At 38.1% G+C, this 27685-nt stretch overlaps 1 protein-coding gene and 1 pseudogene across 50 annotated transcripts in view; both read left to right on the top strand.

The window, feature by feature from the left end:
• Window positions 1-27685, top strand: part of PCM1 (pericentriolar material 1) — a 116600-nt gene that overhangs the window by 76153 nt on the left and 12762 nt on the right. For 20 of the 50 annotated variants that reach the window (XM_070068460.2, XM_089325859.1, XM_089325852.1 and 17 more), the window contains 8 exons: window positions 5870-6034; window positions 9900-9956; window positions 12472-12644; window positions 13603-13734; window positions 16902-17022; window positions 18767-18925; window positions 19628-19764; window positions 25384-25518. In XM_070068460.2, the coding sequence (XP_069924561.2) occupies window positions 5870-6034; window positions 9900-9956; window positions 12472-12644; window positions 13603-13734; window positions 16902-17022; window positions 18767-18925; window positions 19628-19764; window positions 25384-25518 (1079 nt within the window). The remainder of the gene's footprint in view (window positions 1-5869; window positions 6035-9899; window positions 9957-12471; window positions 12645-13602; window positions 13735-16901; window positions 17023-18766; window positions 18926-19627; window positions 19765-25383; window positions 25519-27685) is intronic. The other 30 variants (XM_070068464.2, XM_089325862.1, XM_070068463.2 and 27 more) reach the window with 2 other exon arrangements.
• LOC138848489 (RING finger protein 11 pseudogene) lies at window positions 2787-3463 on the top strand (annotated as a pseudogene).

The raw sequence follows: 27685 nt of genomic DNA, 5'->3' as shown, positions 1-27685 counted from the left end.
GGCGCCGGATTCTGTCCCGGTTGCCCCTCTTCCAGGCCAGCTGTCTGCTGTGGCCAGGGAGTGCAGTGGAGGATGGCCCAGGTGCTTGGGCCCTGCACCCCATGGGAGACCCGGAAAAGCACCTGGGTTCTGGGTTCTGGCTCCTGGCTCCTGGCTCCTGGCTCCTGCCATCGGATCAGCGCGGTGCGCCGGCCGCAGCGCGCCTGCCGCGGCGGCCATTGGAGGGTGAACCAATGGCAAAGGAAGACCTTTCTCTCTGTCTCTCTCTCTCACTGTCCACTCTGCCTGTCAAAAAAATAAAAATAAAAAAAATTATAAAAAAAATTATAAATTCTTTAGAATCAGAAAAAATGACTTTGACTTCTGATGTTTAGATTATTTGTAGAAGAGGACAGGTCTTATTAAGTCCCAAATAACTGACCTAGAAAACCAAGGAGAAACAGCAAAAAGTACCTAGAGATAAAATCAAGAGGGAAGATGAGAAGCATAAGGGCAAATCTTGGAGATCTGATATACAAGGAGTTCTCAAGAAGAAGCAGGTGGAGAAGCAGTAATTAAATACATAGTAAAGGAGATGAAAGACTTGAGACTTTAGGTCAGAACAGCTGGCTGTTTTGTCCAGGCAGGACTGGAGGACACACATACACCTATGTATACATAGGTGCAGTTTCTGAATTCCAGGGGAAAAGCCAGGGTCTCATAACCTTACACATGAAAAAAGTTACATAAAAAGGAAACGATCAAAACTGACACCAGGTAATCTTAACACACAAGTAGAAGTAAAAGAAAAGTGGAGCAACCTAGACATACACAATGACAAAAGGTTTTCAGCTCAGGAATTTGTACTCATCCAAGAGGCCCTTCACTTGTCAGGGTGGAAAGAAGACATTGGTGTAGCCGGCGCCTCGGCTCAATAGGCTAATCCTCCGCCTTGCGGCGCCAGCACACTGGGTTCTAGTCCTGGTCGGGGCGCTGGATTCTGTCTTGGTTGCCCCTCTTCCAGGCCAGCTCTCTGCTGTGGCCCGGGAAGGCAGTGGAGGATGGCCCAAGTCCTTGGGCCCTGCACCCGCATGGGAGACCAGGAGAAGCACCTGGCTCCTGGCTTCGGATCAGCGCGATGCGCCGGCCACGCGCCTGCTACAGTGGCCATTTGAGGGTGAACCAATGGCAAAAGGAAGACCTTTCTCTCTGTGTCTCTCACTATCCACTCTGCCTGTCAAAAAAAAAAAAAAAAAAAAAAAAGTCATTGGTGAACTAACCAAAGCAACATATGAATCTAGAGTTATCCTTTTTTTTTTTTTTTTTTTGACAGGCAGAGTTAGACAGTGAGAGAGAGAGACAAAGAAAGGCCTTCCTTTGTCCATTGGTTCATCCCCCAAATGGCTGCCATGGCCTGCACGCTGCGCCGATCCGAAGCCAGGAGCCAGGTGCTTCCTCCTGGTCTCCCATGCGGGTGCAGGGCCCAAGAAGCACTTGGGCCATCCTCCACTGCCTTCCTGGGCCACAGCAGAGAGCTGGACTGGAAGAGGAGCAACTGGGACAGAATCTGGCACCCCAACCAGGATTAGAACCTGGGGTGCCGGGGCCGCAGGTGGTAGAGTTATCCTTAAATAGGGGAAGATATAGAGGAGAGGTAGCAGTGCAATAAAGAAAACATCTATCTCACTAATATAAACTGAAAAGTAAATATAAAGTATTAGCAAATTGGATCTGCCAGTGTATCAAAAACATTAGGCTATTATCACTAGAGTTTATTTTAGAAATATAATCATGACTTTTTATCTGAAAATATCAACAATTATATAAAAAAGACAAAAGTCATTTAAGTCTAGCAGTGTATTAAATAAAAAGTCAAAGTCATTCCTAATGAAAATTTTAATATGGACATAAGAAGGCTGTTATTTCAAGATAATAATTAAGGCTGTTAGCCATGGTCAGTCACAGACACCATTGTACATGAAAATACTCCAAAGCTGTTTCTGTCAAAATTAGGAACTGAACAGGGATCCCCTTTCTACTATACTACCATTTAGCATTTTTTTAAAAAGATTTTTTCATTTTATTTGAAAGGCAGAGTTACAGAAAGAGCGAGGGACAGAGAGAGAGAGAGATCTTCCATCCACAAGCTCACTCCCCAAATGGCCGCATTGAATGGAAGTGGGCCGATCTGAAGCCAGGTGTTTCCTTCTAGTCTCCCCTGGGGGTGCAGGGGCCCAAGTACTTGGGCCATCTTCCACTGCTTTCCCAGGCACACCAGATGGGAGCTGGATCAGAAGTGGAGTGGCCGGGACTCAACCCAGCGCCCATATGGGATGCCAACTCTGCAGGCGGCAGCTTTGCCTGCTGTGCCACAACAAGGACCCCATTTAGCATTGTTTAGAAAGCATTATGATAAGAAATTGAGTACTGAAATACTGGGGGGAAAAAAATGCAACATTTTTTTTCTAATATTATTTGTTTACACTAAGAGATCCAAAAACAGATGTTAGAAAATAGCTACTGGAGTTAATGAGGTAACTGTTAGAGTGACTGGTTATAAAGTAAGTGTGCAGATATTTTTCTGTATTATACTAACATTCAAAAGAAATGGGAAGATGTTCTCTTAGCAATACTCAGTGCTATTGAGTGGAAGTAAAACTTTAGAAGTAAATTTAACAAGGAAAGTATTAGATGTTTAAAAAAAAAGATTTTTGAAGAACATTGGTTAAATGTAGAAACATAACTGTATTCTTAGATGGGAATACCTAAAATTATTAGATATAAATTCTCTCCAAAGAGAATAAATAATAAAATTTGATACCAATTTTGAATTCCCATGGGTTGTTTTGAAATTGAACAAAATTCGGAAGACTGTCAGAAGAATTTAAAGACCACACACCCCTGCCCCAGAAGATGGGGAACTGCCTCAAATCCCGCACCTCGTATGACATCTCTCTGCTTCATGAGTCTGTCTGACTGGGCTACTTTTGGTTGGGGGGACAGAGCTTGATTAGATGTCACTGCCACCATATTAGGAACAAGCTCCTATTCCAGTCTGTCTTCCAACACTCAGCTAGCAACTCAGCTGACTGAAGAGAAACAAATTAGGATAGTTTAAAGAATAGGCCTTACACAGCATCTACCTAAATGAGTTTATGACCCTGAAAGAGCTGAATTAGAGAAAAAGATCCAGAGTGTATGATCTATATGATGGACTTTGTTTATGGCTACACAATTCAATTTCTGCCATGTATACACATCTCCCACCTGGACTATATTAATAACTGGTTGATGAGATCCTTCACATGTTCTCTCCTGCATGGAGCCAGTTGATGCAGCACTGCTTTTATCCTGAGACTGACTGAGCCAGGGTCTCACCTCTAACTTCAAGTATATCGTTTTGGTGGTTTGATCTTTTATCACTGAGCCCAAAGATCCTGGATGGCTGCAGATGTTGAGGAAAGTTTGTGGTATTTAAGAAACTACGGGGGAAAGTAGGATGGTATTTTTAACGTAAAGCCTTGACTTCGTGTTTAAAAATATAATTGTATTTAGATCTTGTTATTGCTTCAGTACATAGAAATTGTGTAAAGTGTTAGAGCAGCTGCATATGTTTAAATTGTGTGTGTTGAAGATTAGGAAAAAAGATAGTGGTTACTTTTCCTAAATGAAATAACATTCTCCTCTCCCTACCCCCCAACCCTACTCAGATTGTTCTTTAAAGTTGCTGACATTTGGGTTAAAGTTTTAGTAAAAGCTACATTTTATAACATTGGCACCAAAACAAGTAGTTTTAAGCTTGTTTGTACAGTTCTTTTTTTTCCACTGGAAATGGAATTAATTGCCTTAGGTATTTTCAAATAATATATTAATTATTGTTAGGGCTGGCTCTTGTGCTTGAAAACCAGTTTATTTATAGATGTTACAACTGCTATATTTTGTTTGCAGTTGGGAAATGCAGAATTCAAAGTGGTCTCCTAGCTTGTAAGCAAACTGAGATGCACTGTCACTTTTCTATTTAAAAAGAAAATCTGAGATGTAAGTGTCAAGAAACCAATTTTAGCAAAGTGGTGTTTTATATTACCATCTCCTTTGTGTTTTATGTATCTCTTTTGGTTGTTAATATGGTGGTAATTTAAAGTCAAGGTAAATTTTAAATATTAAGATTTCTGATTTATTGAATTAAGCCACTAGTGCTTATATAAAAATGAATGTGGCACCGTGGTGAAATATAACTGAGAGTAGTTTCTCAGTTGTGACAATTTTGATTTATTATCTTTCCTGTAACCTCCTTCCCTATTGTCTTGAACCATAGCAAAAGGATACTGTATCTCCCATAACTATAATGCTGAGGTTATTGAAGCTATATAAAACACATCTCAGTCTTTGTTTCTTGGGAAGGTATTTATTAAGTCCTGCTTGCCAACTGATGAGTCAAAGCAGAGAGAATCAAGATAAATGTGTTTCATGTTTGCACACAAATGCAGAATTTGTATAACCACCCGAATTCATAGTTGGGATCTCAAAAAAGAAGGAATTTCTCCTTTATCTTTTTCTTGCAGTTAATGTAATATTCTAAGTCTCTGAGCTTCTGAAGTGTTAGTGATAGAGATGGTCTGATAATGATGTGGTAGTAATGTTGTACTTAGTGTGTGTTTGTTTTTCCTTATGTACTCAAAGGTGTCTCATTTGTTAACTCAATGATAATACAGCTAAAATCATTTGTTAGCAAAAGGAGAAACTGTCTCAACAAAGGAATTGCTAGTTTATATTGAGCTGAATATTTGACCATAACAGTTTCCTGTATTCAAAAGACAAATATCTTGAAGGTTCTTTATAATAACATTATAGAGGACTTTAATGTGTTATCAGTATTTTGAAGATTTGACATTCAACTGTAGTATCCATAAGTTAGTTAATTCCTTGTGAGTCCCATGATGGAAAGACTTAAAGATGAATTTGAGAAAGATTGAATGAAATTAGATTATCAGGTTCTGTTAAATTGTTATATGTATCTTGCTTAAATTTCTGTTCATTAATTTCTATCCAGTTGCATAAAGCAGATTTGGAAGAAGAAAAAAATATCAGTGCTTATATGGAAAGACACAGGTCTAATAGTCTAGGAAAGAAGAGAAACTAGGTAGTACTTACCTTACCCGATAATTCTCTGGCTAAAAGAATGAAAATTGCATTAGAATAGATAAGTTGAACAGATAGAATACTCAAAAGTAAAATTAAATATAATGATTTGATATATTGATCAATGTGCAGTTTAATTTAGTAAGAAGGGGGTAGGTATAACCAATTATACATGTAGAACAAAAAAAAAAGGTTCAATTCCTGCCTTGCACCATGCCAAAAAAAATGCAAAAAAAAAAAAAATACCCAATTAGGAGAAAAATTGAGTAGGATATACAAGTATGTATAAACCTACAGGTAGATAAGACCTTTTAAACAAAGGCATGTTACACAAAAGGTATAATAAGAAAGCAGATATATTTGATGTCCATTGCTCTTACAGCTTCTGTGGATATTTATACAGATTAAACTCTTTCTTGTAAATAGTAATATTGAATATTGTTAACTTGATGCTACTAGAGAATTTGGGTTGTATAAAGTCTGCCATATACCATGCTTCAAGTTAGGACATACATGTTAAGACAGTCATCAAAAAACCATGAAGTGTTAGAATTTATTACTTATACCATGCTTCCAAAATTATTGCAAAGATACCTTCAAGGCAATATTATTTGCTGTTTTGTATTCTGTTTATACCAACCTTCATAACATTTTAAATTGAGTTACCTGTACTATCTCACTATGGAAGTCAATTTCCCTTTCAGTCTGAGTTAGTTGCAACTGTTAACAGTTGTCACTTTTTTTACTCAAGGGTATGAAAGTGCCAGTATGTCTAGCACATGTGAACCTTGCAAAAGTAGGAACAGACATTCAGCCCAGACTGAAGAGCCTGTTCAAGCAAAAGTATTCAGCAGAAAGAATCATGAGCAGCTGGAAAAAATAATAAAATATAGTAGGTCTACAGAAATATCTTCAGGTATGTTCTTTTTTGGTTTGCTTTAATTTAAGGAGTTCATCATAGATTTGAAAAGCTATACTAAAGCAAGTTTTAAAACTGGTATATCACACATTTCTATCATAGGCAAAGTTTTACACTAGAGATTATGGTACACATTCCTTGATGCCAACAAATGTAAATTAGAAATAATTTTTGTTGATACTAGTTTTTTACACAATCTAATACTTTTTTATATATAAAGACTTTATTTATTTGAAAGAATTACAAAGAGAGAGAAATCATCCATTTGCTGGTTCACTCCCCAAATGGCTGCAACAGCCAGGGCTGAACCAGCCAAAGCCAGGAACGTCATCCGGGTCTCCCACATGGCTGTAGGGGCCCAAGGGCTTGGGCCATGCTCTGATGCCTGTAGGTGCATTAGCAAGGAGCTGGATTGGAAGTGGAGCCAGTCAGGATGCAAATCAGCGCCCATGTGGGATACCAGCTTTGCAGGCTGTGGCTTAACCTATTATGCCACAACACATGCTCCCTAATACAATTCTTTCTAAACAAGTAGAGTAGTTGGCATTAATATGGAACTCCTAGTTTGAAATTCTGAAAATATTATCTAAAGAATTAGATATAAAATTATTATAAAATTATTATAACACTGTGGTTAAAACCTTGGCTTCACAGTATCTATAAGACAAAATATGAGTACCTTAATGTGTAATACATATGACCTTCAGGGATTTGGTTCCTTCTTTCCTCTCCAAACTCTATCACCTACTGCCTTGAACTTTATCCTGTTTTTTTTTGTTTTGTTTTAAGATTTATTTATTGGGGCCAGCGCTGTGGCACAGCAGGTTAAAGCCCTGGCCTGAAGTGCCAGCATCTCATATGGGCACTAGTTCTGGTCCCGGCTGTTCCTCTTTGATCCCCTCTCTGCTGTAGCCTGGGATAGCAGTGAAAGATGGCCCAGGGCCGGTGCCGTAGCTCACTTGGCTAATCCTCCGCTTGCAGCGCTGACATCCCATATGGGCCAGGTTCTAGTCCCAGCTGCTCCTCTTCCAGTCCAGCTCTCTCTCTGCTGTGGCCCGGGAGGGCAGTGGAGGATGGCCCAAGTGCTTGGGTGCCTGCACTCACATGGGAGACCAGGAGAAGCGCCTGGCTCCTGGCTTTTGGATCAGCGTAGCTCCGGCTGTAGTGGCCATTTAGGGGGTGAACCAACGGAAGGAAGACCTTTGTCTCTCTCTTTCTATAACTCTACCTGTCAAAATAAAAAAAAAAAAAAAAGAAAGAAAGAAAGATGGCCCAAGTCCTTGGGCTCATGTACCCATGTGGGAGACCCAGGAAGCTCCTTGATCCTGGCTTCGGATTGGCACAGCTCCAGCCGTCTGGGGAGTGAACCAGCAGATAGAAGACCTCTCTCTCTCTCTGCCTCTCCTTCTCTCTCTGTGTAGCTCTTTCAAATAAATCTTTTAAAAAAAAAAAGATTTATTTATTTATTTGAAAGAGTTAGAGATCTTCCCCTCGCTGGTTCATTCCCCAAATGGCTGCAATGGCCTGGTGGGCCATGCTGAAACCAGGAGCCAGGAGTTTCATTTGGGCCTCCCATGTGGGTAGAAGGGGTCTAAGCACTTGGACCATCCTCTGCTGCTTTTCCCAGCATCAGCAGGGAGCTGGATTGGAAGTAGAGCATCCGGGACAAAAACCAGTTCCCATATGGGATTGTGGTGTTGCAAGTGATAACTACTCACTGCACAGCAATGCTGGCCCCTTGAACATCATTTTTTTTTTTTTTTTTTTTAAGATTTATCTATTTGAGAGAGAAAGAGAGGTCTTCTATCCACTGGTTCACTCCCCAAATGGCCTCAACAGCTGAAGCTGGGCAGATCAGGAGCCAGAAGTTTCTTCCAGGTCTCCCACATGGGTGCAGGGTCCCAAGCACTCGGGGCATCTTCCACTGCTTTGAGCTGGATCGGAAGATGAGCAGCTGGGACTTGAGCCAGTACCTGTATGTGATGCTGGTGCCGCAGGCAGGAGTTTAACCTCCTGTGCCACAATACCAGCCCCAAACTTCATTCTTTCAGTAACCCTGAACTGAGTTTTCCCCATAGCTGTTTTGTTATTTCTCAACTAAACGGTTATTCTGTCTGCTTCAAGTCTTTTTGTCTCAGGTAAACCCTTTTTACTGGTGAACTCTTAGATAAAATTTTAATTCTGGAACCCTGAAATTTCATGTGTATCCGAGCTAAAGATAGTTTCCCCTTTCTCCTTTTTGTTTCTGTTGTAAGCCTGTGAAAACCTGTTTTGTTGCCTGTATCACATTATGTAGTATTTATCTGTTTAACTGTTGGTATCCCTTGGCAGCAGATAGTTTTCATATTTGTATTTAAATGTTAGAATAACCTCTGATAAATGGTAGGCTGTCAGTAAGTGTTATGAATAATGGAGACATGTTTATTTGTCACCATTTCAGTTTAAATAAGTACTGATACTTTCCTGATCCTAAAGAGTATCTCAGAGAAACATGGAGAAGGAGCCAGTAAATGAAGACTCAGACTCAGGATCTCAGTTATCAATTAAGAGCCTTGGTGAAAATGGTTAACAGCAGGTGTATTAAAGCCACTTTATCATTAAGAAATGTATAAAATTACTTAAGGAATTATTTACACATCTTCTTTGAGCCTTGTTATTCTGAGTTGGTTTTATTTCCGTTTTTCAGATCAGGAATCATAGAGAAGGCACCTCCCTCCACCCCCCCATACTGGATAAAGTGCTAGTAAAACTTATCTGGAAAGCTTCAGAAATCATGCCCTTAATCCAGTAATATCACTCATAGAAATCCATCCTAAGGAAACAAATAGGAAAAAAGTCAGGATTTAGTGTAGTCTAAACAATATGAATCCAACTATGAGTAAAGAAAAATATGAATGAAAAAGACTGGAAGAAAATGCATCAAAATGTTAGTAGAGGTTCCTCACCTTTAAATTAGTCATGTTTTCTAAAATATTTACAACGAGTAGTTATTACTTAATAATCAGAAAAAGAAATTTCATTTGTATTTATTGCTAGGAAATGGCAGAACTAACATTGAATCTTAAGAAGTTATCAGTTACTTGAATAATTAATTGGTAGTCATAGGACTTTAGTTCTGCCTACCATCACTTGGAAAATGATTGAATTTAAAAATGTTTTGAGTAGTATAAATATATATTTCTATATATTTACGTTCTAAAAAGTTTGTTTTAATCAATTTTTATAGTATGTAGTAACACTTCTTGTTACTCTGTGCATAATTATTAGAATGCAGCATATATGATTGCTAGTATTGAATTTCAGAGTCTTCTCACTTATAGGATGTAGGATGTTCATCTTAATGTATATTCTAAAAATGAGTGGTAGAAATGTTTTATGATAGTCATCATCAGTCACATTAATGTAAATTTATAGCAAATCTCTATTTGAGAGGCAAAAAAAGAGCTCCCATTCACTGGCCTCCCAAAATGTCTGCAGCAGCTGTGGCTGTCCCAGGCATGGGCCAGATGGAAGCTAGGAGCCAGGAACTCAATCCAGATCTCCCACGTGGGTGGCAGGGACCCAGCTACTTGAGCCGTCACCTACTGTTTCCCAGAGTGCGCAGTAACAGGAAGTTGGAATTGGGAATGGAGCCAGGACTTGGACCCAGGCATCCTGTTTTAACTGGTAGCCCAAATGCCTACACCATAGCAAACCTTGATGAGATTGTTTTTAAATAGAGCATAGACCATACTGTGATACCATTTTTAGGCAAACAATTTTTTTAATTTGCATATTTTTTTCATTCACTTATTCATAATATAGACCCTGTTACTATTCAAACACATTTTATGTTCATCCTTATGTCTGCCCTTTCCTATAGCACATGCTAGGAGAGTACTACAGCAGTCTAACAGAAATGCATGCAATGAAGCGCCAGGTAACAATCTATTTAGTTTTGATGTCCACTTTTGTTGTTTTTTCCATTGGTCCTAAAATCCTTATTGTTCTGAGTATCTTTTTAGATTTAGCTTAGTGTGTGTATGATATGTATCTGTTATAAAAATGAAAACTCATTCATTCATAAAATTCTGAAGCCTTTCATATATAATCCTGATTGGTAAAATTAGCTGCTTTTCTTGCTTTTATTTTCTCTTAGTATGTGTGTATGCAGCCTAACCTATCATATTCATAAAGGTGATAGAAACCAATTTTATGATTTAGTATTTCATTGGAAGTTATATTTCTTAATTTTTAAAAGCCTTAATATTTTTGGAGATTTGTTATTGCTTATTTTTCATTGCCAATTAATATCTTAAAAAACTAAGAAAAAAATCACTTTTGACATGCAGACTATGATAAGTAAACATGTGAAATTAGAGTCCAGTATGCTGTTTTTTCTGTATGTATTATTAAATATAGTTCTATATGATTTTTTGTTGTAAATGTTCTTTAACTCCTTCTGCAGCTATATATGAGTGAAAAACAAAAGCCTGTTTAAATATTTAAAGGAATCTACAGAAGGAAAAGAAGGACCCTGAACTGTACAGAATATATATAGCAGTGACACTTTCACAGAAAAGAACTCTGAAAATGGGGTAAAGTCAGGATGGGACCGGAGAAACATAATTGAAATTAGGAACTTTTTAAACCAAAGCTAATCAGTTTAGTTCAGGAGGAGAAACTGGCATAAACTGTCTACCCATTGACTGTAGAATAGAGTGATGAAGCTTGTGTTCAGCATAATTTATTATTTGGCAGTAATTTTTTTAAAAGATTTATTTATTTGGGAGGCAGAGAGTCTTCCATCCACTGATTCACTCCCCAAATGGTCACAAAGAGTGGCACTGGGCTGGGCTGAAGCCAGGAGCCAGGAGCTTCTTCCGGGTCTCCCATGCGGGCACAGAGGCCCAAGGACTTCAGCCATCTTCCACTGCTTTCTCAGGCCATAACAGAGGGCTGGATCGAAAGTGGAACAGCGGGGACTCAAACCGGTGTCCATATGGGATGCCTGTATTGCAGGGAGCAGCTTTACTCACTAAGCCACAGCGCCGGCCACCAGTCACCAGTAATTTAATTTTCAATGAAACATAATTTAGAGTAATAATTTTATCACATACAGAGATTTTGAAGATGTTAATAAATGTGTTCTTACAGCTTTGAAATAAATATTTTTGAAGTTAAACAGCTATGGTTGAACTGTAATATAATAAATGGAAAATTCATATCAAGTCACATCTTATCTGGATTTTTTCCTAAAAGTAGAGATTTGTTAGAGATAATTATGGCTCCTGCTTATAATAAGTGTCATATATATACTTTATCATATTTGAACAAATTTAAGAGAACTTTAGTGTATCAACTCATTCATAACTATGTAAAGCAAGATAAGGAAATCATGTATAAGTAGTATTTTTATTTTATGCTTCTTGAAGACGTGAAGATATTAAATTATTGTTAATCAGTGGATAGTTTTTGCATTGAAACACATTCCTTTTGCATTTCTTATCCCTTACAGAATTGTTTATTCTCTTGCAGTTATTTGAAATCAATATGTTAAAACATTCAACATGTGAAATTCTTTACAGTTTACTGACCTTTTGCAGAACTTGAATATATAAGTGACTATTTGTGTTTCTATAATTGCCCTAGAAAGCTACAGAATTTGATAGCTGAAAGAACTATTTGGGGACTTTTTTATTCTTGGTGATTACTCAAAATGGAAATGGTTCTTAATTTCTACTCTTAAAATTAGGGTATGACTGTATATTTAGGAGTGATAGTTCTGTTATAAATAAATTAATATATAGTAGAAATAAAGCTAAATGACATAGTGATTCCTCGATTTGACGAAACTGAAAATTCAAATTGGTCATTGTTTGCTCCCATCTATACTAGGTATGTAAATTAAAACACTGTAGTGGAATTGACCTGTTATGTTCAGTTACAGATTGTATTACTCATCAGTATACAGCTTTTCTGAATTGTAGATGAGATTTTTCGAATTAGCAGACTTAACTGAATAGACCTTAAAATAGACTTTCATTAGTAATATTCAGTTTGTCCTAAACAAAATAAGCAACTTTCCTTTTTCTGTAGTGAAGTTCATATTAACAAAAAAATTAGACTTACTTCATCAACCACTGAAAGATTCTGATTACTCCCATGAAGTATATAAAATTTTCTAGGTTATTTTTACTAAGAAATAAATGTAATCCTGAGTAATGCTAGGTAATATTATTCATGCATTTAAATATTTAATATATTATTTATCTTGATATTTGTAAAAGTATTTAACTTGATAATTTTAAGCATTTTTTCTGTGACAAAAACCCTAACATAGAATTGTGTTCTGGTTTTTTTAATTTTAAGCTTAGAGTGATGATGCAGGCTGATAGAAATTGTCCTGAAGGTATTTCATCAGTATTAAATTCCTGATATTTTATATCTTTCAGAAACTGGGAGTGATTTTTCCATGTTTGAAGCTTTGCGGGATACTATTTATTCTGAAGTAGCTACATTAATTTCTCAAAATGAGTCTCGTCCACATTTTCTTATTGAACTCTTCCATGAGCTTCAACTGCTTAATACAGACTACTTGAGACAGAGGGCCTTATATGCACTACAGGTATCTGGTACCTACCATTCTCTTAATTACCCTTTTGAGATTTTTATCTGGTTACTTATATAGAGTTTAGTGTATCTTTGTTCCATTTGATCTTTTTTCCCTGTGTTTTCACATTTTATTGAAAACTTCTATGTAGCTTAAGTGACTTTTAAGATTTATTTGAAAGGCAAAGTCAGAGTTCTTCCATCTGTTGGTTCACTCCCTAAATGGCCACAATGGCCAGAGCTGTGCTAATCCGAAGCTAGGATCCAGGAGCCTCTTCCAGGTCTCCCACATAGTTGCATGGGCCCAAGGACTTGAGCCATCTTCCACTGCTTTCCCAGGTGCATTAGCAGGGAGCTGGATTGGAAGTGGAGCAGCCAGGACATAAATGCACCCATATGGGATGCCGGCACTGCAGGTGGTGGCTTCACCCCCTACACCACAGCACTGGCCCTAAGATTCATTTTTTTTTTTGAAAGGCAGTTAGAGAAAGGGAGAGATGGAGAGAGAGGGAGAGACACAGAGGTCAGTCAGTCTTCCATCCACTGGTTCATTCCCCCAGATGACTGCAACAGCTGGGACTGAGCCAAGCCAAAGCCAGGAGCTTCTTCCAGGTCTCTGATATAGGTATAGTGGCCCAAGCATTTGGACCATCTTCGCTGCTCTCCCAGGCACATTAGCAGGGAGCTGAATCGTAGGTGGAACAGCCAGGACTTGAACCAGTGACCATATGGGATGCGGGCACTGCAGATGGTGACTTAGTCCACTATGCCACAACTCCGGTCCCTTAAGTAACTTTCAGATAAAGTGATTCTGAACAGTCTTTCTTTATCTTTAATGTTATTTCTCCCTCACTTTCAGCCTGTGAGGTGAAAAGTACTGCATTTGTTCACCTGTCTGCTTTTGCATTTAAATTTGTAGCATAAATTTGGGATTAAGCGTGTTTTATATAAATGACTTTTATTTTCTTATTTAGGACATATTATCCAGACATGTTTCTGGGAGTCATGAAAAAGAAGGGGAAAATGCAAAGTCAGTGAACTCTGGTACTTGGATAGCATCAAACTCAGAACTTACTCCCAGTGAAAGCCTTGCTACTACTGATGATGTAAGCTGATAATGATTAGTGAAATGTAGATGTAACAAGTTTGGAGTGAACAAAAGTATGTTGTAAAACTGTGACACTATCTTAGATACTTGATTTTAAATTTTTTTAAAAGCTAGGTATAATGTATTCTTTTAGTTTTTAAGGGTGAGGTATAAAACACAAAATAGAGCAGAAAATACTAAAAATTACATATGATAGATTATGAAATCAAAAATTGCCATATTTTTATCTCCACTGCTCAACATAGGGTGACTGACATTTAATAAATGTTGACATTTATATCAAGACATTCAATGATCCAGACAGTAGTCAGATTATAAGAACCATTAATTAAATCAGATCTTTGGATTAAAAGCACCTAGGTGAAAGAAAGTCCAGAAAAATGTCTTTTAATGCATTCTAATTGATGGTGAAATTTTTGAATAAATTGAAAAGAACCTAGAAATGGGGACTAATGGTAAGGAGAATGATAAAAATTCTGTAAACTGTGTCCACTGAATAGCACCTGGTGCATAGTTGTCTGAGCGATGCAATTACTGGGATACTGAAGCAATAACATGCTATGTATTTGAAGTCATTTATATGAAAGGTCAGATCTTAATTCTGTTATAAACAATTTGATATGCTCGTGGCATCACAGATACTCATTTTTTAATGATAGCTCTAGCACCTGGAGGACCAGGGGTAAGAATGCCACAATTAATGAGCAGATACGTGCTCGAGATAGTTGGAAGCATATTACTATGTTTCTGCCCAGTGCTGAAATGTTAACACAACTTTTTTCTGAAAATCTGTTTCCTCAAAAAAAAATTTTGTCCCTTCTTTAGATAATTTCCTTCCAAATACTGTTTCTCAGAATTTTTGTTCTTTAACTTAAGTTTCAAACAGCAGTTACCTCATCGTTTCTGCTTAAACTGTTTCTTCACTGGGCTCTAACTACTGTGAACACAAGAACAAAGTGGTGTTAATTGACTTTATGATATAAAATATGAATAAGTGCTACTTGGGATTGGTTATTATAATTAACTGAAAATTGTGTATTTTGTGAGAAATGAAAAGAGGCCCAGCTGTGTATATAAAAAGTAGGAGGTGTTAGGTTGTGTTAAAGTTACCTGGGCATTGAAATTGTAGAGAATGCAAAGTCCTGTTGTTAAACATCATTTTTAGTGATTTTATAGACCTAACTACAGATGTCTTTTACATTACAGTTTCATGTAGGCAGCATTAAATAAATTATAAAAATACTATACTACTTGATATGTAGGAACTTGGCATAAATGACTGTCATTAATATTACTTTGAAATAACTAAATTGATTCTTTTAATATTTCTTAGAAAACTTTAACTCAGGATTAGTTTTGCCATCTTTACTTTGCTAATACCATTTAATTAGCAGCAGCAGTACAACATCTAGTGTTCATATGCACTGATCTAGAACACCACTGGCTACTAGAACTTTTTGCAGTGATGGAAACTTTTGAGAGGTCAGTAACTAGGAGAAAAAACACAATTGTGAATTCTTTTAATGAAAATATAAATGAGGCACACCCCTCTATACACCATGCACAAAATTAATTTGAATTTATTTTTTTAAAGATTTATTTGAAAGAGTTAGAGAGAGAGAGAAGGAGAGGCAGAGAGAAAGGTCTTCCATCTGCTGGTTCACTCCCCAATTGACTGCAACGGCTGGAGCTGCGCCAATCTGAAGCCAGGAGCCAAGATCCTCCTCCAGGTCTCCCATGCGGGTACAGGGACCCAAGGACTTGGGCCATCTTCCACTGCTTTCCCAGGCCATAGGAGAGAGCTGGATTGGAAGTAGAGCAGGTGGGACTCAAACCGGCACCCATATGGGATGCCAGCACTGTAGGCGGCAGCTTTACCGGCTACGCCACAGAGCCAGTCCCAGAACGTTTTAAAAACTGCAAGAAAATTTGAGGAAATCATTATGACCTTGATGTAGACAAAAATATTTGTACCTACATTACATACAGAACTCTTAGAACTTAGAGAACAATTCAGTTAAAAGTGGACAAGAAATTTTAACAGGTGTTTCATGAAAGAAGAGTCATGAGTGGTTATTGTGCAAATCGAAACCTCATGTGATGCCACTGTGTACTCACTAGAATGACTAAAATTTAAAAGACTGACAGTAAGTGTTCATGAGCATTTGGAGCAATCAGAACTTTCTTACTGCTTGTAGGATTGTAAAACTGCACAGCCACTTTGGAGAGCAGTTTGGAAGTTTCTTATAAACAAACTTGGCATGTGACCCAGCAATTTCTCTTCTAGGTGTTCATCCAAGAGAAATGAAAACATATGTCCACAAAAATACTTGTACACTAATGCTCATAACATCTTTAGTAATGATAGCTTCAAACTGGAGCACCAACAAATAAATGGATAAACAAACTGGTCTATCCATACAGTGGAATATTACTCATCCATTAAAAATAATGAACTTCTGAAACACAACAACATGGATTAATTTCAGGAATATTCTGAGCAAAAGAAGCCAGACACTGAAGAGTATATATTATATGGTATATTTATGTGAAGTTCTAGAACCAGCAAATCCAGTCGACAATGATAGAAGTCTTATGAGCATGGTGTGATTGCCCTAGGGGGTGGTGCAAAGGAACTTTCTGAATTGATGGAAATGATCTCTACAGAATGTTACATGAGTGTATACATTTGTCAGAGCTCATCAAACTGTATACTTAATATTGTTGTGAATTATATTTCAATAAAGTATTTTTTTAAAAAAACATGCTGTCATTTTTATTGTATAGTACTGTACTAGACATTGTTCAGGTTTAGAAGTAGGAGAATATCTAACCTCAGGATATAGAAATAATTAAAATTGTAAGTTTGCCAGTTCAGAATTCATAATCAGTAGCTAGTTGGGTATATTCTCATTTACATAATGACAGATGTTCTGCAAGGTTACTTAGTATTTTAATGTTCTCTATGACTATGTTCAATCTTTAATGACTTTAATTTTTTAATAACATCACAATCATGTTTGAATGGAGTACTCAAGTAACTTATGAATATCTTTTAGGTATATAATGTTAGGAAAATAATTAGCTTTTCTGTTAAATAATGTTTGTTATAAAAAATTTAAAGGAAATATTAGTGATTTGAGTCTTTGTTTTACTGTAACTTAGGAAACTTTTGAGAAGAACTTTGAAAGAGAAGCACATAAAATAAGTGAGCAAAACGATGCTGATAATGCTAGTGTCATTTCTGTATCTTCAAATTTTGAGCCTTTTGCAACAGATGATCTAGGTAAGAATTTTTTAATCTTAGCACACAACCTTGAGTTATCTCTTACATTCGTAGAATTGTGTTGACAAGTCTTAAGAAGGTATTTATGGTTTGAAAGAACATGGATTTAAAAGTATCCATCAGTTAAAATTCCAGAATCTTCTGTTAACTTTTTGACCTTCAGCAAGTCTTCAGATCTTTGACTCTCATATACTAAGTAAATAAGGATCTTGTCTACCTTGCTATTTTCTTGTGAAAAAATATATAAAATTTCTGACATTTAATAGGGTTCAAATAATGTTTAATTTCTCTTCCCCTGAGGGAAAGATCATCCTTAAGGTCATCCAGTGAATTAATAGGAAAAATTCAGACCTTATCCAATTATATTTTCAATAAAAAACATTTCATAATTGAGTTATGAATTGATTTCTTGGGACCAGTGTTATGGCACAGCAAGTTAAGCTGCCACCTGCAATGCTGGCATCTCATGTGAGTGCGGTTTGAGTCTTGGCCTCTCCAGTTCTGAGCCAGCTCTCTGCTAATGTGCCTGAGAAGACAGTGGAAGATGGCCTAAGTACTTGGACCCCTGCCACCCACATGGGAGACCCAGATGGAATTCCAGCCTCCTGGTTCACCCTGGCCCAGCCCTAAACTTGCAGCTGTTTGGGGAGTGAACTAGCAGATGGAAGGTCTCTTTCTCTCTCTAAATTTAAAAAAAAAAAAAAAAAAAAAAAAAAGTTCAGATTGCTTAGCATGAATAACCTAAGTGAAAACACTAGGTAACTCTGAGGCATGACACGTTGCATTTTTTCCCCATTAGTAATAAATGAAGCTTTGCAGGTTGTGTAACTTGAAAGAGGAAAAAACTTAAGTCCTAGACTTGGAAAGATTAGGTAAAATAAAAATATGTAGATACCTGATATGTTTTCCATGCTGTGGCCTATCAAAAGATACCTAAGTATTTAATCAGACCTATCAGGCACTTAGTTGATAAAACAGTACAGTGTCTTATTCTAATGTTTGTTTATATGATGAGAAAATTTATTGAATTCCAAAGGCATTTTTCCACTATAAAAAAACAGGACCAAGCCTTGTCCTATTGTTAGGTATCTACCTTTTACCAAAACACTAAGTCTTCTTTTACCTCTCTTGACTCTCAAGGACTCTAAGCTGGAGCTCCTTTCTGAGTAAATAATTACCAGGTGTGTACTTGAGCTCATCTTGTCATAGAGCAGAATTTACTCTATGGCCCACCCTTTCCCTCTTCGTGTTGTCCCTTCCTTTCAGTGTCTTTGAGTCCTATCTATTTCCAGTTATTTTTTTTTTTCTCAAACCGCTTTACCACTAGCTTTGTCTATGTCTAGTGGACATAGGAGAATAGGGAAATCTCATTGATAGGCCTTTTCCATACCTTGTTTGCCTGTCTGAGGTTGGTTGGTTTTCATCAGAATTTGCATAGATTTTGGAATTTCTTTGTATAATTTAAGTAAATTATGTTATAAGATAAATATGGGCTTTACAGACCCAAATTCAAATCCCCGCTCATATATTTAACTGGTTATAAAACCTCGGCAAATTATTTAAGTTCTTTGGAATTAGAGTACTATCATCTACTTTATAGGGCTATTTTAAGTAATAAATAGATAAATGTGATATATTTAAGGTGCCCACCCTTTCTTGTGTTTAGACATTTTTTATTATGCATTGAGGAATACAAGAAAAATTTTGTTTTTACATACTAGAAATATTTCTGTCCCAAACGTAGGTAACACTGTGATTCACTTAGATCAAGCGTTAGCTAGAATGAGAGAATATGAGCGTGTGAAGACCGAAGTTGAAAGTAACTCAGATATGAGATGCCCCTGCAGGATTATTGAGGATGAAGATGGGGCTGTTGCCACTACTACGGTTAATAATTTAGAAGGTATGTCTTCAGATTGATTAGAAGTAATAATCAGAGTTGAATGTGAAAAAAAAAAAAATTAGTGGTGGGGGGAGATGGCATTTAATGCAATAAGACTCTCCTTGAGATGCTGGCATCCCCATTTCAGAGTGCCTGGATTCAAGCTGTGGTTGTGCTTCCAACTACAGCTTCCTGTTAATATGCACCCCCATAGGCAGCAAGTTATGACTGGGTTCCTGCCATGCTTATGAGAGACCCAGAATGAAGTCTTGACTCCTGATTTCAGCCTGTTCCAGCCCCAACTATTGTAGACATTTGGGGAATGAACCAGCAGATCTATGTCTCTGCCTTCCAAATAATAAATAAAAAATTTAAAAAAACTTCGATTTTCTTTTTCAATTTTATTTAGAGAAAGTACCTGAGCCATTACTTGCTGCCTTTCAGACTATACATCAGCAGGAAGCAAATTGGAAGTGGGGCTGGAACTTGACCCAGACACTCACATATGGGATATAGGCATCCCAAGTGGTGCTTTACCCTCTGTGCTAAGTGACTGCCCTTACAGTTTTCTTTTAATTATTTGGGGTGCTAAAACTACATAGGTGTTTCTTTGTATAATTTTAGCATAAAAGCATAACTTTGTATTCATAAATCTTTGCATAAATTCATAGATGTGATGACATAGGCTTTGTTTTGCTAATCCATAATTCTTTCTAAAAACAGAAATTCCCATTATTGAAAATCATAGTTCACAACAACCAGTAAGTGACATTTCAACTGTCCCATGTCCTAGAATTGATACTCAACAACTGGACCGGCAAATTAAAGCAATTATGAAAGAAGTCATTCCTTTTTTGAAGGTAAACAGTATTTTTTTAATTAATAAACTTTCTGTAATTCATACAAAAGGTAAAACTAAAAATCACTTAGAGTTTTGTATTCAGAGATAGCCCTCCCAACATTTTGTGAACTTTTCTGTACTATTTTGTACATGTATTTGCAGATTCTGCTTTTTAAATTTTTCAAGAACATTTTTCTTTTGTATATCCTTTAATGATTATCTAACATTCATTATGCATTCAGAAATATAAAATGCATACTTTATGCCATGTTTTATAGACATAGCAGTGAATAAACCAAGGCTTTTGCTGTCATGGATTTTACATGCAAGGATGAGAAGTTAGACTAAAGTAACTTAAGTAAACACAAAACATATTAAGTAGGTATGTTAGATACATACCATACAGAGCATTAAAATTCATTGATAATAGTGTCTTTGTTAGACTGGAGAGTGAGGCAAAGTGTCTGAAAAGGGAACATTTAAACAGAGATCTGAATGAAGAGGAAGTTTTAAACCAAGGTCATTCCAGATAAAGTGGAAAGACCTTAAGGTAGGTAATAAGTAGCTTGCTATGTTGAAGGAACTGAAGGAAAGCCTGTGTGATGAAATTTGTATGAAATTAAATTGAAGAGAGGCAGGGGTCAGTTATAAAAAATTTTATTGGACCATTTGGACCATGATTAGAAGTTTGGATTTTGCTTGAAAGTTCAAAAGGAAATTCCTAGAAGGTTTTAAACAGTAGAAACAAAGTGTTTTGTTTTTGGACAGTTGCTTATAGTGGGTCAGGAATGCAATGAGATCAGATGAAAAATGATAGTGACTTAAGGATGGTGGTAATGAAGATGGGGAGAAGTAGACTATTGGGATACATTTTAGAAATTAACAGGTCCTACTAATGGTTAGGGTACTGAGAGACAAAACTGGTTGAAGGAAATATGAGTTAGACAAAGAAGGCTTGTGAGAAGGGGGAGGTCAAGAGTTCTCTTTTGGACTTCGAGTATTTGCTTGTTAGAGAACCGTGTAGAGAGGTCAAGTAGTAATTTGACAGTTGAGCTAACAAGGCACAGCTTGAGATAGACATGATAGTTTATAGCATATATAGTTATCTAAAGTCATGTCATTAAATATGAGAAGGCAAATGGGTCTAGAACTCGAGTGCAGGACCAGTTGTTCCAGCATTGAGAAGTTACATGAAGAGTAAGAAGCAGAGGTGACCAAGAACTGTCTGTAGGTAGGCTGTTGATGGTTGAGTGTTCATAGGGTAGGATTTTATTTTACCAGTTCTTAATGATAAACATTTGTTTATTCTTATTTCTTTTTCACTATAATAAAGATTTAACTAAATTAAAAAATATAGGGGCCGGCTCCATGGCTTACTTGGTTAATCCTCCACCAGTGGCACCGGCATCCCATATGGGCGCCGGGTTCTAGTCCCAGCTGCTCCTCTTTCAATCCAACTCTCTGCTGTGGCCCGGGAGGGCAATGGAGGATGGTGCAAGTGCTTGGGTGCCTGCACCTGTGTGGGAGACCGGGAAGAAGCACCTGGCTCCTGGCTTTGGATCGGCGCAGCACTGGCCGTAACAGCCATTTGTGGAGTGAACCAACAGAAGGAAGACCTTTACTCTGTCTCTCTCACTGTCTATAATTCTGTCAAATAAAAAAAAAAAAAATCCACCTGTTTCTTGAGAAATAATTATAGAACATTAGAATTTCTAACTCAAAAGAACATTTTTTTATATATTATTTATGCAAAAGGCAAGGTTTCAGAGAGAGATATCTTCTATCTACTGGTTTACTCCCCAAATGGCCATAGTGGCTAGGACTGGGCCAGACTACAACTCGAAGCCAGAAATTCCATCCTGGTCTCCCACGTGGGTGGCAGGAGCCCACGTACTTCACCGTTTTCCCACACACGTTATAAGCAGGGAGCTGGATTGGAAGTGGAGCATCTGGGACTTGAACCAGTAGTAACAGGGGATTTTGGCACTGCAGGTGGTGGCTTCACCCACTGTGCCACAATGCTGGCCCCAGACATGAACAGTTTTAAGGCTTTGAACAGGGCATAAAAATGTACAAAAAATGGAATATGAAGATAGCGTTCCTAAGATGGCACTCTAATTAAAGAAATTAAAATTAAATTTAAAAATTAGAAAGTTTTTTCATCTGGATATGTGGGAAACTATAAAATACGCTGTTACTGGACCCACTTATTACACCCTACTTGTAATTTCTCTGTAGGATACTAGTTCCAGCAGAGGTCAAAATTGCTTTCTTTGGAATATTTTGAGAGAATAGAGATCTGTGGAAAGTAGTTCCCACAACTGCTGTCAGGGTATCTGACTTTATAAAAGCCAAGAGGACAGACAGGAAGATCTATGTAAAAACAGCATTTTCCTGGGCAGTCACAGCAGCTCCTAAATCACATTACAGTCTGTTTGCTTCCTCTTCTAATGTTCAACTCTCCTGCTCCAGTTATTAGCACTTTACCTTGGCACTTGGTAATATCTCTGGTTGGAACGTTCTTCCCTCAAATACCTGCGTGGCTATTTAATATTTGCTTATCGTTTTGTCTGTCTTCCCCTGCTAAAATATAAGCTCCACGACAGCAGAAATAATCATCTTTTTTGGTCATTGTCAAGAAAATAATACCTTAGCAGGCTTGTGGCACAGTGAGCTATGCACTGTTTGGGATTCTTACATCCCATATCAGAGTGCAGATTTGAGTCCTGGCTACTTCACTTCCTACCCAGCTTTCTGCTAAAGTACCTGCAAGGCAGCAGATGATGGCTCAGGTACATGGGTTCCTGCCACCCAAGCGTGAAACTGGGAGGTTTTGGCTCCTGGTTTTGGCCTGGCCTAGCCCCAGCTGTTGAGAGCACTTGGAGATTGAGCCAGCAGGTCTTTTTCTTTCAAATAAAATGAAAAATACATAAGATGATTTTTAAAAACACTAGTAACTACATATACTAGGCACTCACTCAGTAAATAATCAGTGAATGGGCCCACAGCTCTCAGCTGTGATTTTCAAATTACTCAAGCTCTATAAAAACTATATAATTTGAAAACAGCTGGCCCATAAAGATCAGATTGAGCATCATTCGTAAAACCTTTCACAGACTAGTCCTATAGCATCTTTACTGTTTCCAGCCTGCTTGACATTGTTCCGAAATGCACCTTGTTATTTCCATTGCCTGGAGTGCCCTCCTCGCCTTTCGTCAGTGTTGATCTTCAGGAAAGAACCCAAATGCTACTGCTTGTCTCTATTGGGCAGAAGTGCTCTCCTCCTTTTCACTGTTCTGGGTTACTTGGTCCATGTGTTCATTACAGCATTTACGTCAGTCATCATGCTGTGCTTGTGTTTCCCCACTAGGAAAATACATATCTCTTAGTTCTTATATTTAGGAAGGATTTCAAAGACTGGGAAAAGAAATTGGAGGACATAAGACATAAATTTATCAGTTTTAACTGTTCTGTGAATTTGTCTTATTTGTGAATCTGTATATTTCCCACCTCCCAAAAGAGAATATATGTATTTATATCCTTATAAATCAATTTAAGCTATTTATTGTGTATCTTTTCATTTCAGATCTTGACTTTCTTTGTTGTCAGCATTACACTTTGTTGCTCACATAAGCCAGACTTTACCTCTTTTATCTCTCTATTGTCACTGAGTCAAAAATTCAATTAGAACCTTAAGTCAACCTTACTTTATTCTTTTAAGAACATAACCTTAATTCATACTCTTGTCTTTTACCTAGACTGCCTGTCATATTAGGCACAAAGCAGGATTAAATCCAAACTAACTTTTAGGAACCTTCACACTGGATCTGATGTACTTCGTTTCGATCCCTCTCACCACTCTGTACTCAACTTCCTGTTAGTACTTTCCATACCTTCTTTCATATATCAACCTTTGGCATTAGTTGTCTTCTTTAACAAAAATAAAAAATAATTTCCCTCTTTTCTGCCTGGCTGAAATATTTCTTCACATACTTTTATGTCTAAAATACTGGCTGCTATAGCTCCTTATTATGCTAAGTCTAGCATTACTTTATGATATTTGTTTAGTCAGCAAGTAATATCTCCTTTGAGCTAGCCCCACTGTGTGAAATAAGTTGCTACAATTAAAAATGTACCATCTACTAGACAAGACAGAGCTTGTTGTGATGAATTACTTTCATATCTGACTTGTCTACAAGTAATTGACCCTTAAAGATACAAGGTCTTTTTTATTTTTTTAATTGCTTGCCTTGACACATAAGTGTTTATTTTTGTTTGTTTGTTTGGTTTGGTTTGAAGATTTGATTTGAGAGGTAGAGTTACAGACAGTGAGAAGGAGAAACAGAGAAAGGTCTTCCATCTGTTGGTTCACTCCCCAAATGGCCTCAACGGCCAGAGTTACACCGATCTGAAGCCAGGAGCCAGGAGCTCCTGGTCTCCCAAGTGGGTGCAGGGGCCCAAGGACTTGGGCCATCTTCTATTGCTTTCCCAGGCCACAGCAAAAAGCTGGATTGGAAGAGGCGCAGCCGGGACTAAAACTGGCGCCCACACGCCGGCCCCAACACATAAGTTTTTTTTTAAGATTTACTTATTTATTTCAAAGGCAGAATGTCAGAGAGAGGAGGAAAGAAAGACCTTTTATCCACTGGTTCACTCCCCAAATGCTTACAATGGCTGGGACTAGACCAGGCCAAAGCCAAGAGCTCCATCGAGATCTCCTTTGTGGCTGGCAGGGACCCAAGAACTTAGGCCATTATCCACTGCTTGCCTGGGTTTATTGACAAGGAGCATGGGTTTGGAGCAGAGTAGCCATGACTAGAACAAGTACTCTGATATGGGGTCCAGCATTGCTAGCTGCAGCTTAACACACCACACCAGAATACTGACCAATAATGAAAAGATCTTAGGTATCATGTAGTTTGGCTACCTTGTTTTACAGATCTGTATTATAAGGGGAAAACTGACCTCGGAAAAGGTTATAGAACCTGCTTACATGAATTTAGTAGCAGAAGAGGGGTTAGAACCTTGAAATTACTTGATACAGATGTTTTCTAGACTCATCTCAGGAAGTTAAACTTGCTTTGGATTATTTTGGACCTCATACTTGCTTCTGAAGGAAGATTAAGAAGACTTGCCTGAAGTGGTTTAAGAAAGTTAAGGTGTGATTTTGTTCAGACATTTCATGATGTCTAGAGACATTTTTAGTTGTCAGGATGTGGGGAATAGAGGACAAGGGTATAGGCCAGGGTGCTGCTAAACATTATACAATGTGCAGGATGTCAGTATAGCCAAGATTGAGAAACTAAGGAAGACAAGACATGGAATTGGGTTGAAGGTGAGTATGGTTGTAAAAGTACTTGAACTGAGCTGCAGAGATAGGCAAAATGGAAACTGTGGCTCTGCTTCGTACAGAATAGATATGATGAAAAATGTTGGAAGACCCAGTTTCTTTTACTTGCCATCATCCTGTACAGTGGCTCAAAATTGGCAAGCCTCTCAATGTATGTTGGCTTTTACGAATTTTCCAAATGTGCATTTTAAAACTGAGAAGCACCTATATAAGAAAAACAATTTCATATGTGGATATTTTTTCAGTAATAGTTAAGTTTATATCCTAACCAGATAGAATTTTTCTTAGGAACACATGGATGAAGTATGCTCTTCTCAACTTCTTACTTCAGTAAGACGCATGGTTTTGACTCTTACCCAGCAAAATGATGAAAGCAAAGAATTTGTAAAGTTTTTTCATAAGCAACTTGGAAGTATATTACAGGTAAGAGTTTATAGTTATATGACCTACCAATATGTATTACCTGGTTAGGATTTTAGGCATGGGGGTACTCTCTGGCATTTTTTTTTTTAAGATAGACACGAATTATAGCATTCATTTTGGATGACATTTAAAAGACTTATTCTTTTACATAGTCTAAAAAATTAGAATCTGCATTTTCATTTAACTTGATAATCCTTAAGGCTTATTCCAACTCCAATAAAACTTTGATTTTTCTCCTACTCACTTAGAACATTTCAGGTTTGAAATAGTTAAGAATGTGTTCTGTGACTTTTTTTTTTTAAGGCTTATTTGAGAGGTAGAGTAACAAAGGGAGAGGTCTTCCATCTGCTGGTTCATTCCCCAAATGGCCACAATGGCAGGAGATGGGCCAATTTGAAGCCAGGAGCTTCTTCTGGATCTCCCACGTGGTTGTAGCAGCCCAAACACTTGGGCTGTCCTCCACTGCTTTCCCAGGCCACCGGCAGAGAGCTGGATCAGAAGTGGAGCGGCTGAGACATGAACCAGCACCCATATGAGATGCCAGAGCCACAAGTGGAGGCCTAACTTAATATGCCACAGTGCCAGCCCTGTGCGACTTTTTTTTTTTTTTAATAATTTTTTGAGTAATCTGAGAAATTTTAGATCCCAGAAAGCAGCCTTTCAAGACTTGGGCTGTGAAAGTAACTATTAGCCGGCGCCGTGGCTCAATAGGCTAATCCTCCGCCTTGCGGTGCCGGCACCCCGGGTTCTAGTCCCGGTCGGGGCGCCGGATTCTGTCCCGGTTGCCCCTCTTCCAGGCCAGCTCTCTGCTATGGCCCAGGAGTGCAGTGGAGGATGGCCCAGGTGCTTGGGCCCTGCACCCCATGGGAGACCAGGAGAAGCACCTGGCTCCTGCCTTCGGATCAGTGCGATGCGCCGGCCACAGCACGCCAGCCACAGCGGCCATTGGAGGGTGAACCAATGGCAAAAGGAAGACCTTTCTCTCTGTCTCTCTCTCTCACTGTCCACTCTGCCTGTCAAAAAAAGGAAAAAAAAAAGTATTAAATTAAGACAGTGATTCTGAACAAGAAGATTTTACTTTCCAAGAAATACTTAGCAATGTCTGCAGTTTGTCATGTCAAGAAGGATGAAAGGGGGTAGGAAAGGAAGAAAGGAACAGGTACTGTTAAACATCCTACAATGCATAGGACAGTCTCTCAAAACTAAGAATTACCCAGTCCTAAATGTCAGTGGTGTCAAAGTTGAGAATATACATAACGATACCTTACTATTCCATGTAACCATTACCATTATATATTTACCTGAATATTTTCCCATTGAGGTAGTTAGTACTTGGGCCACCTTCTACTGCTTTTCCAGGCCATTAGCAGGGAGCTGGATTGGAAGTAGAGCAGCTGGGACTTGAATCTGTGCCTGTCTGGCATGCTGGCATCACAGGCTGTGGCTTTACTTACTAGGCCACAATGCCAGCCCACCAGCAGTTATATTAAGTAGAGACTAAACATGGACAACCATATATGCTTTTTCTCCCATATGTCTGTACTCTGAAAGCCAAACTAGCACAATTCCTACTAAGAAATACGGTGATATTCTTTAAAATTATTAACCTGTTTTTCCTTAGTAGTCTTGTTCATTAAGTTTTTCAGTACTTAAAAGTAATAAAATTTTTCTTAGGGCCGGTGATGTGGTCTAGCAGGTAAAGCCACTTCCTGCAGTGCTGGCATCCCATATGGGCACTGCTTCAAGTACTGGCTCCTCCACTTCTGATCCAGCTCCCTGCTAATGGCCTGGGAAAGCAGTGGAGGATGACCCAAGTGCTTGGACTCCTGCACCCATGTGGGAGACGTGGAAGAAGTTCTTGGTTTTGGCCTGGCCCAGCCCCAACTGTTGCTACCACCTGGGGAGTTGAATCAGCTGATGAAAGATGTGTCTTTCCCTGTGACTTTCAAAAAATTAAAAAATTTATTTTTCTCTAGGTAAGTATTATAACTTTTTAAAAGATTTGAGAGAGAGAGAGGAGAGAGAAGTGGAGTTTTTTTTTCCCCATATGCCAACAATATCTGGTACTGGACCAGACCAAAGCCAGAAGCTTGGAGCTTCTTTCAGATCTGTTATGTGATTGCAAGGGCCCAGGTCCTTGGGCTGTCTCCTGCTGCTTTCCCAGGTG

Source organism: Oryctolagus cuniculus, chromosome 2, assembly GCF_051225735.1.
Source record: "Oryctolagus cuniculus isolate XC-2025 breed Fujian yellow rabbit chromosome 2, ASM5122573v1, whole genome shotgun sequence".
Taxonomy (NCBI): domain Eukaryota; kingdom Metazoa; phylum Chordata; class Mammalia; order Lagomorpha; family Leporidae; genus Oryctolagus; species Oryctolagus cuniculus.
This window is presented reverse-complemented; position numbering and strand designations above follow the sequence as displayed.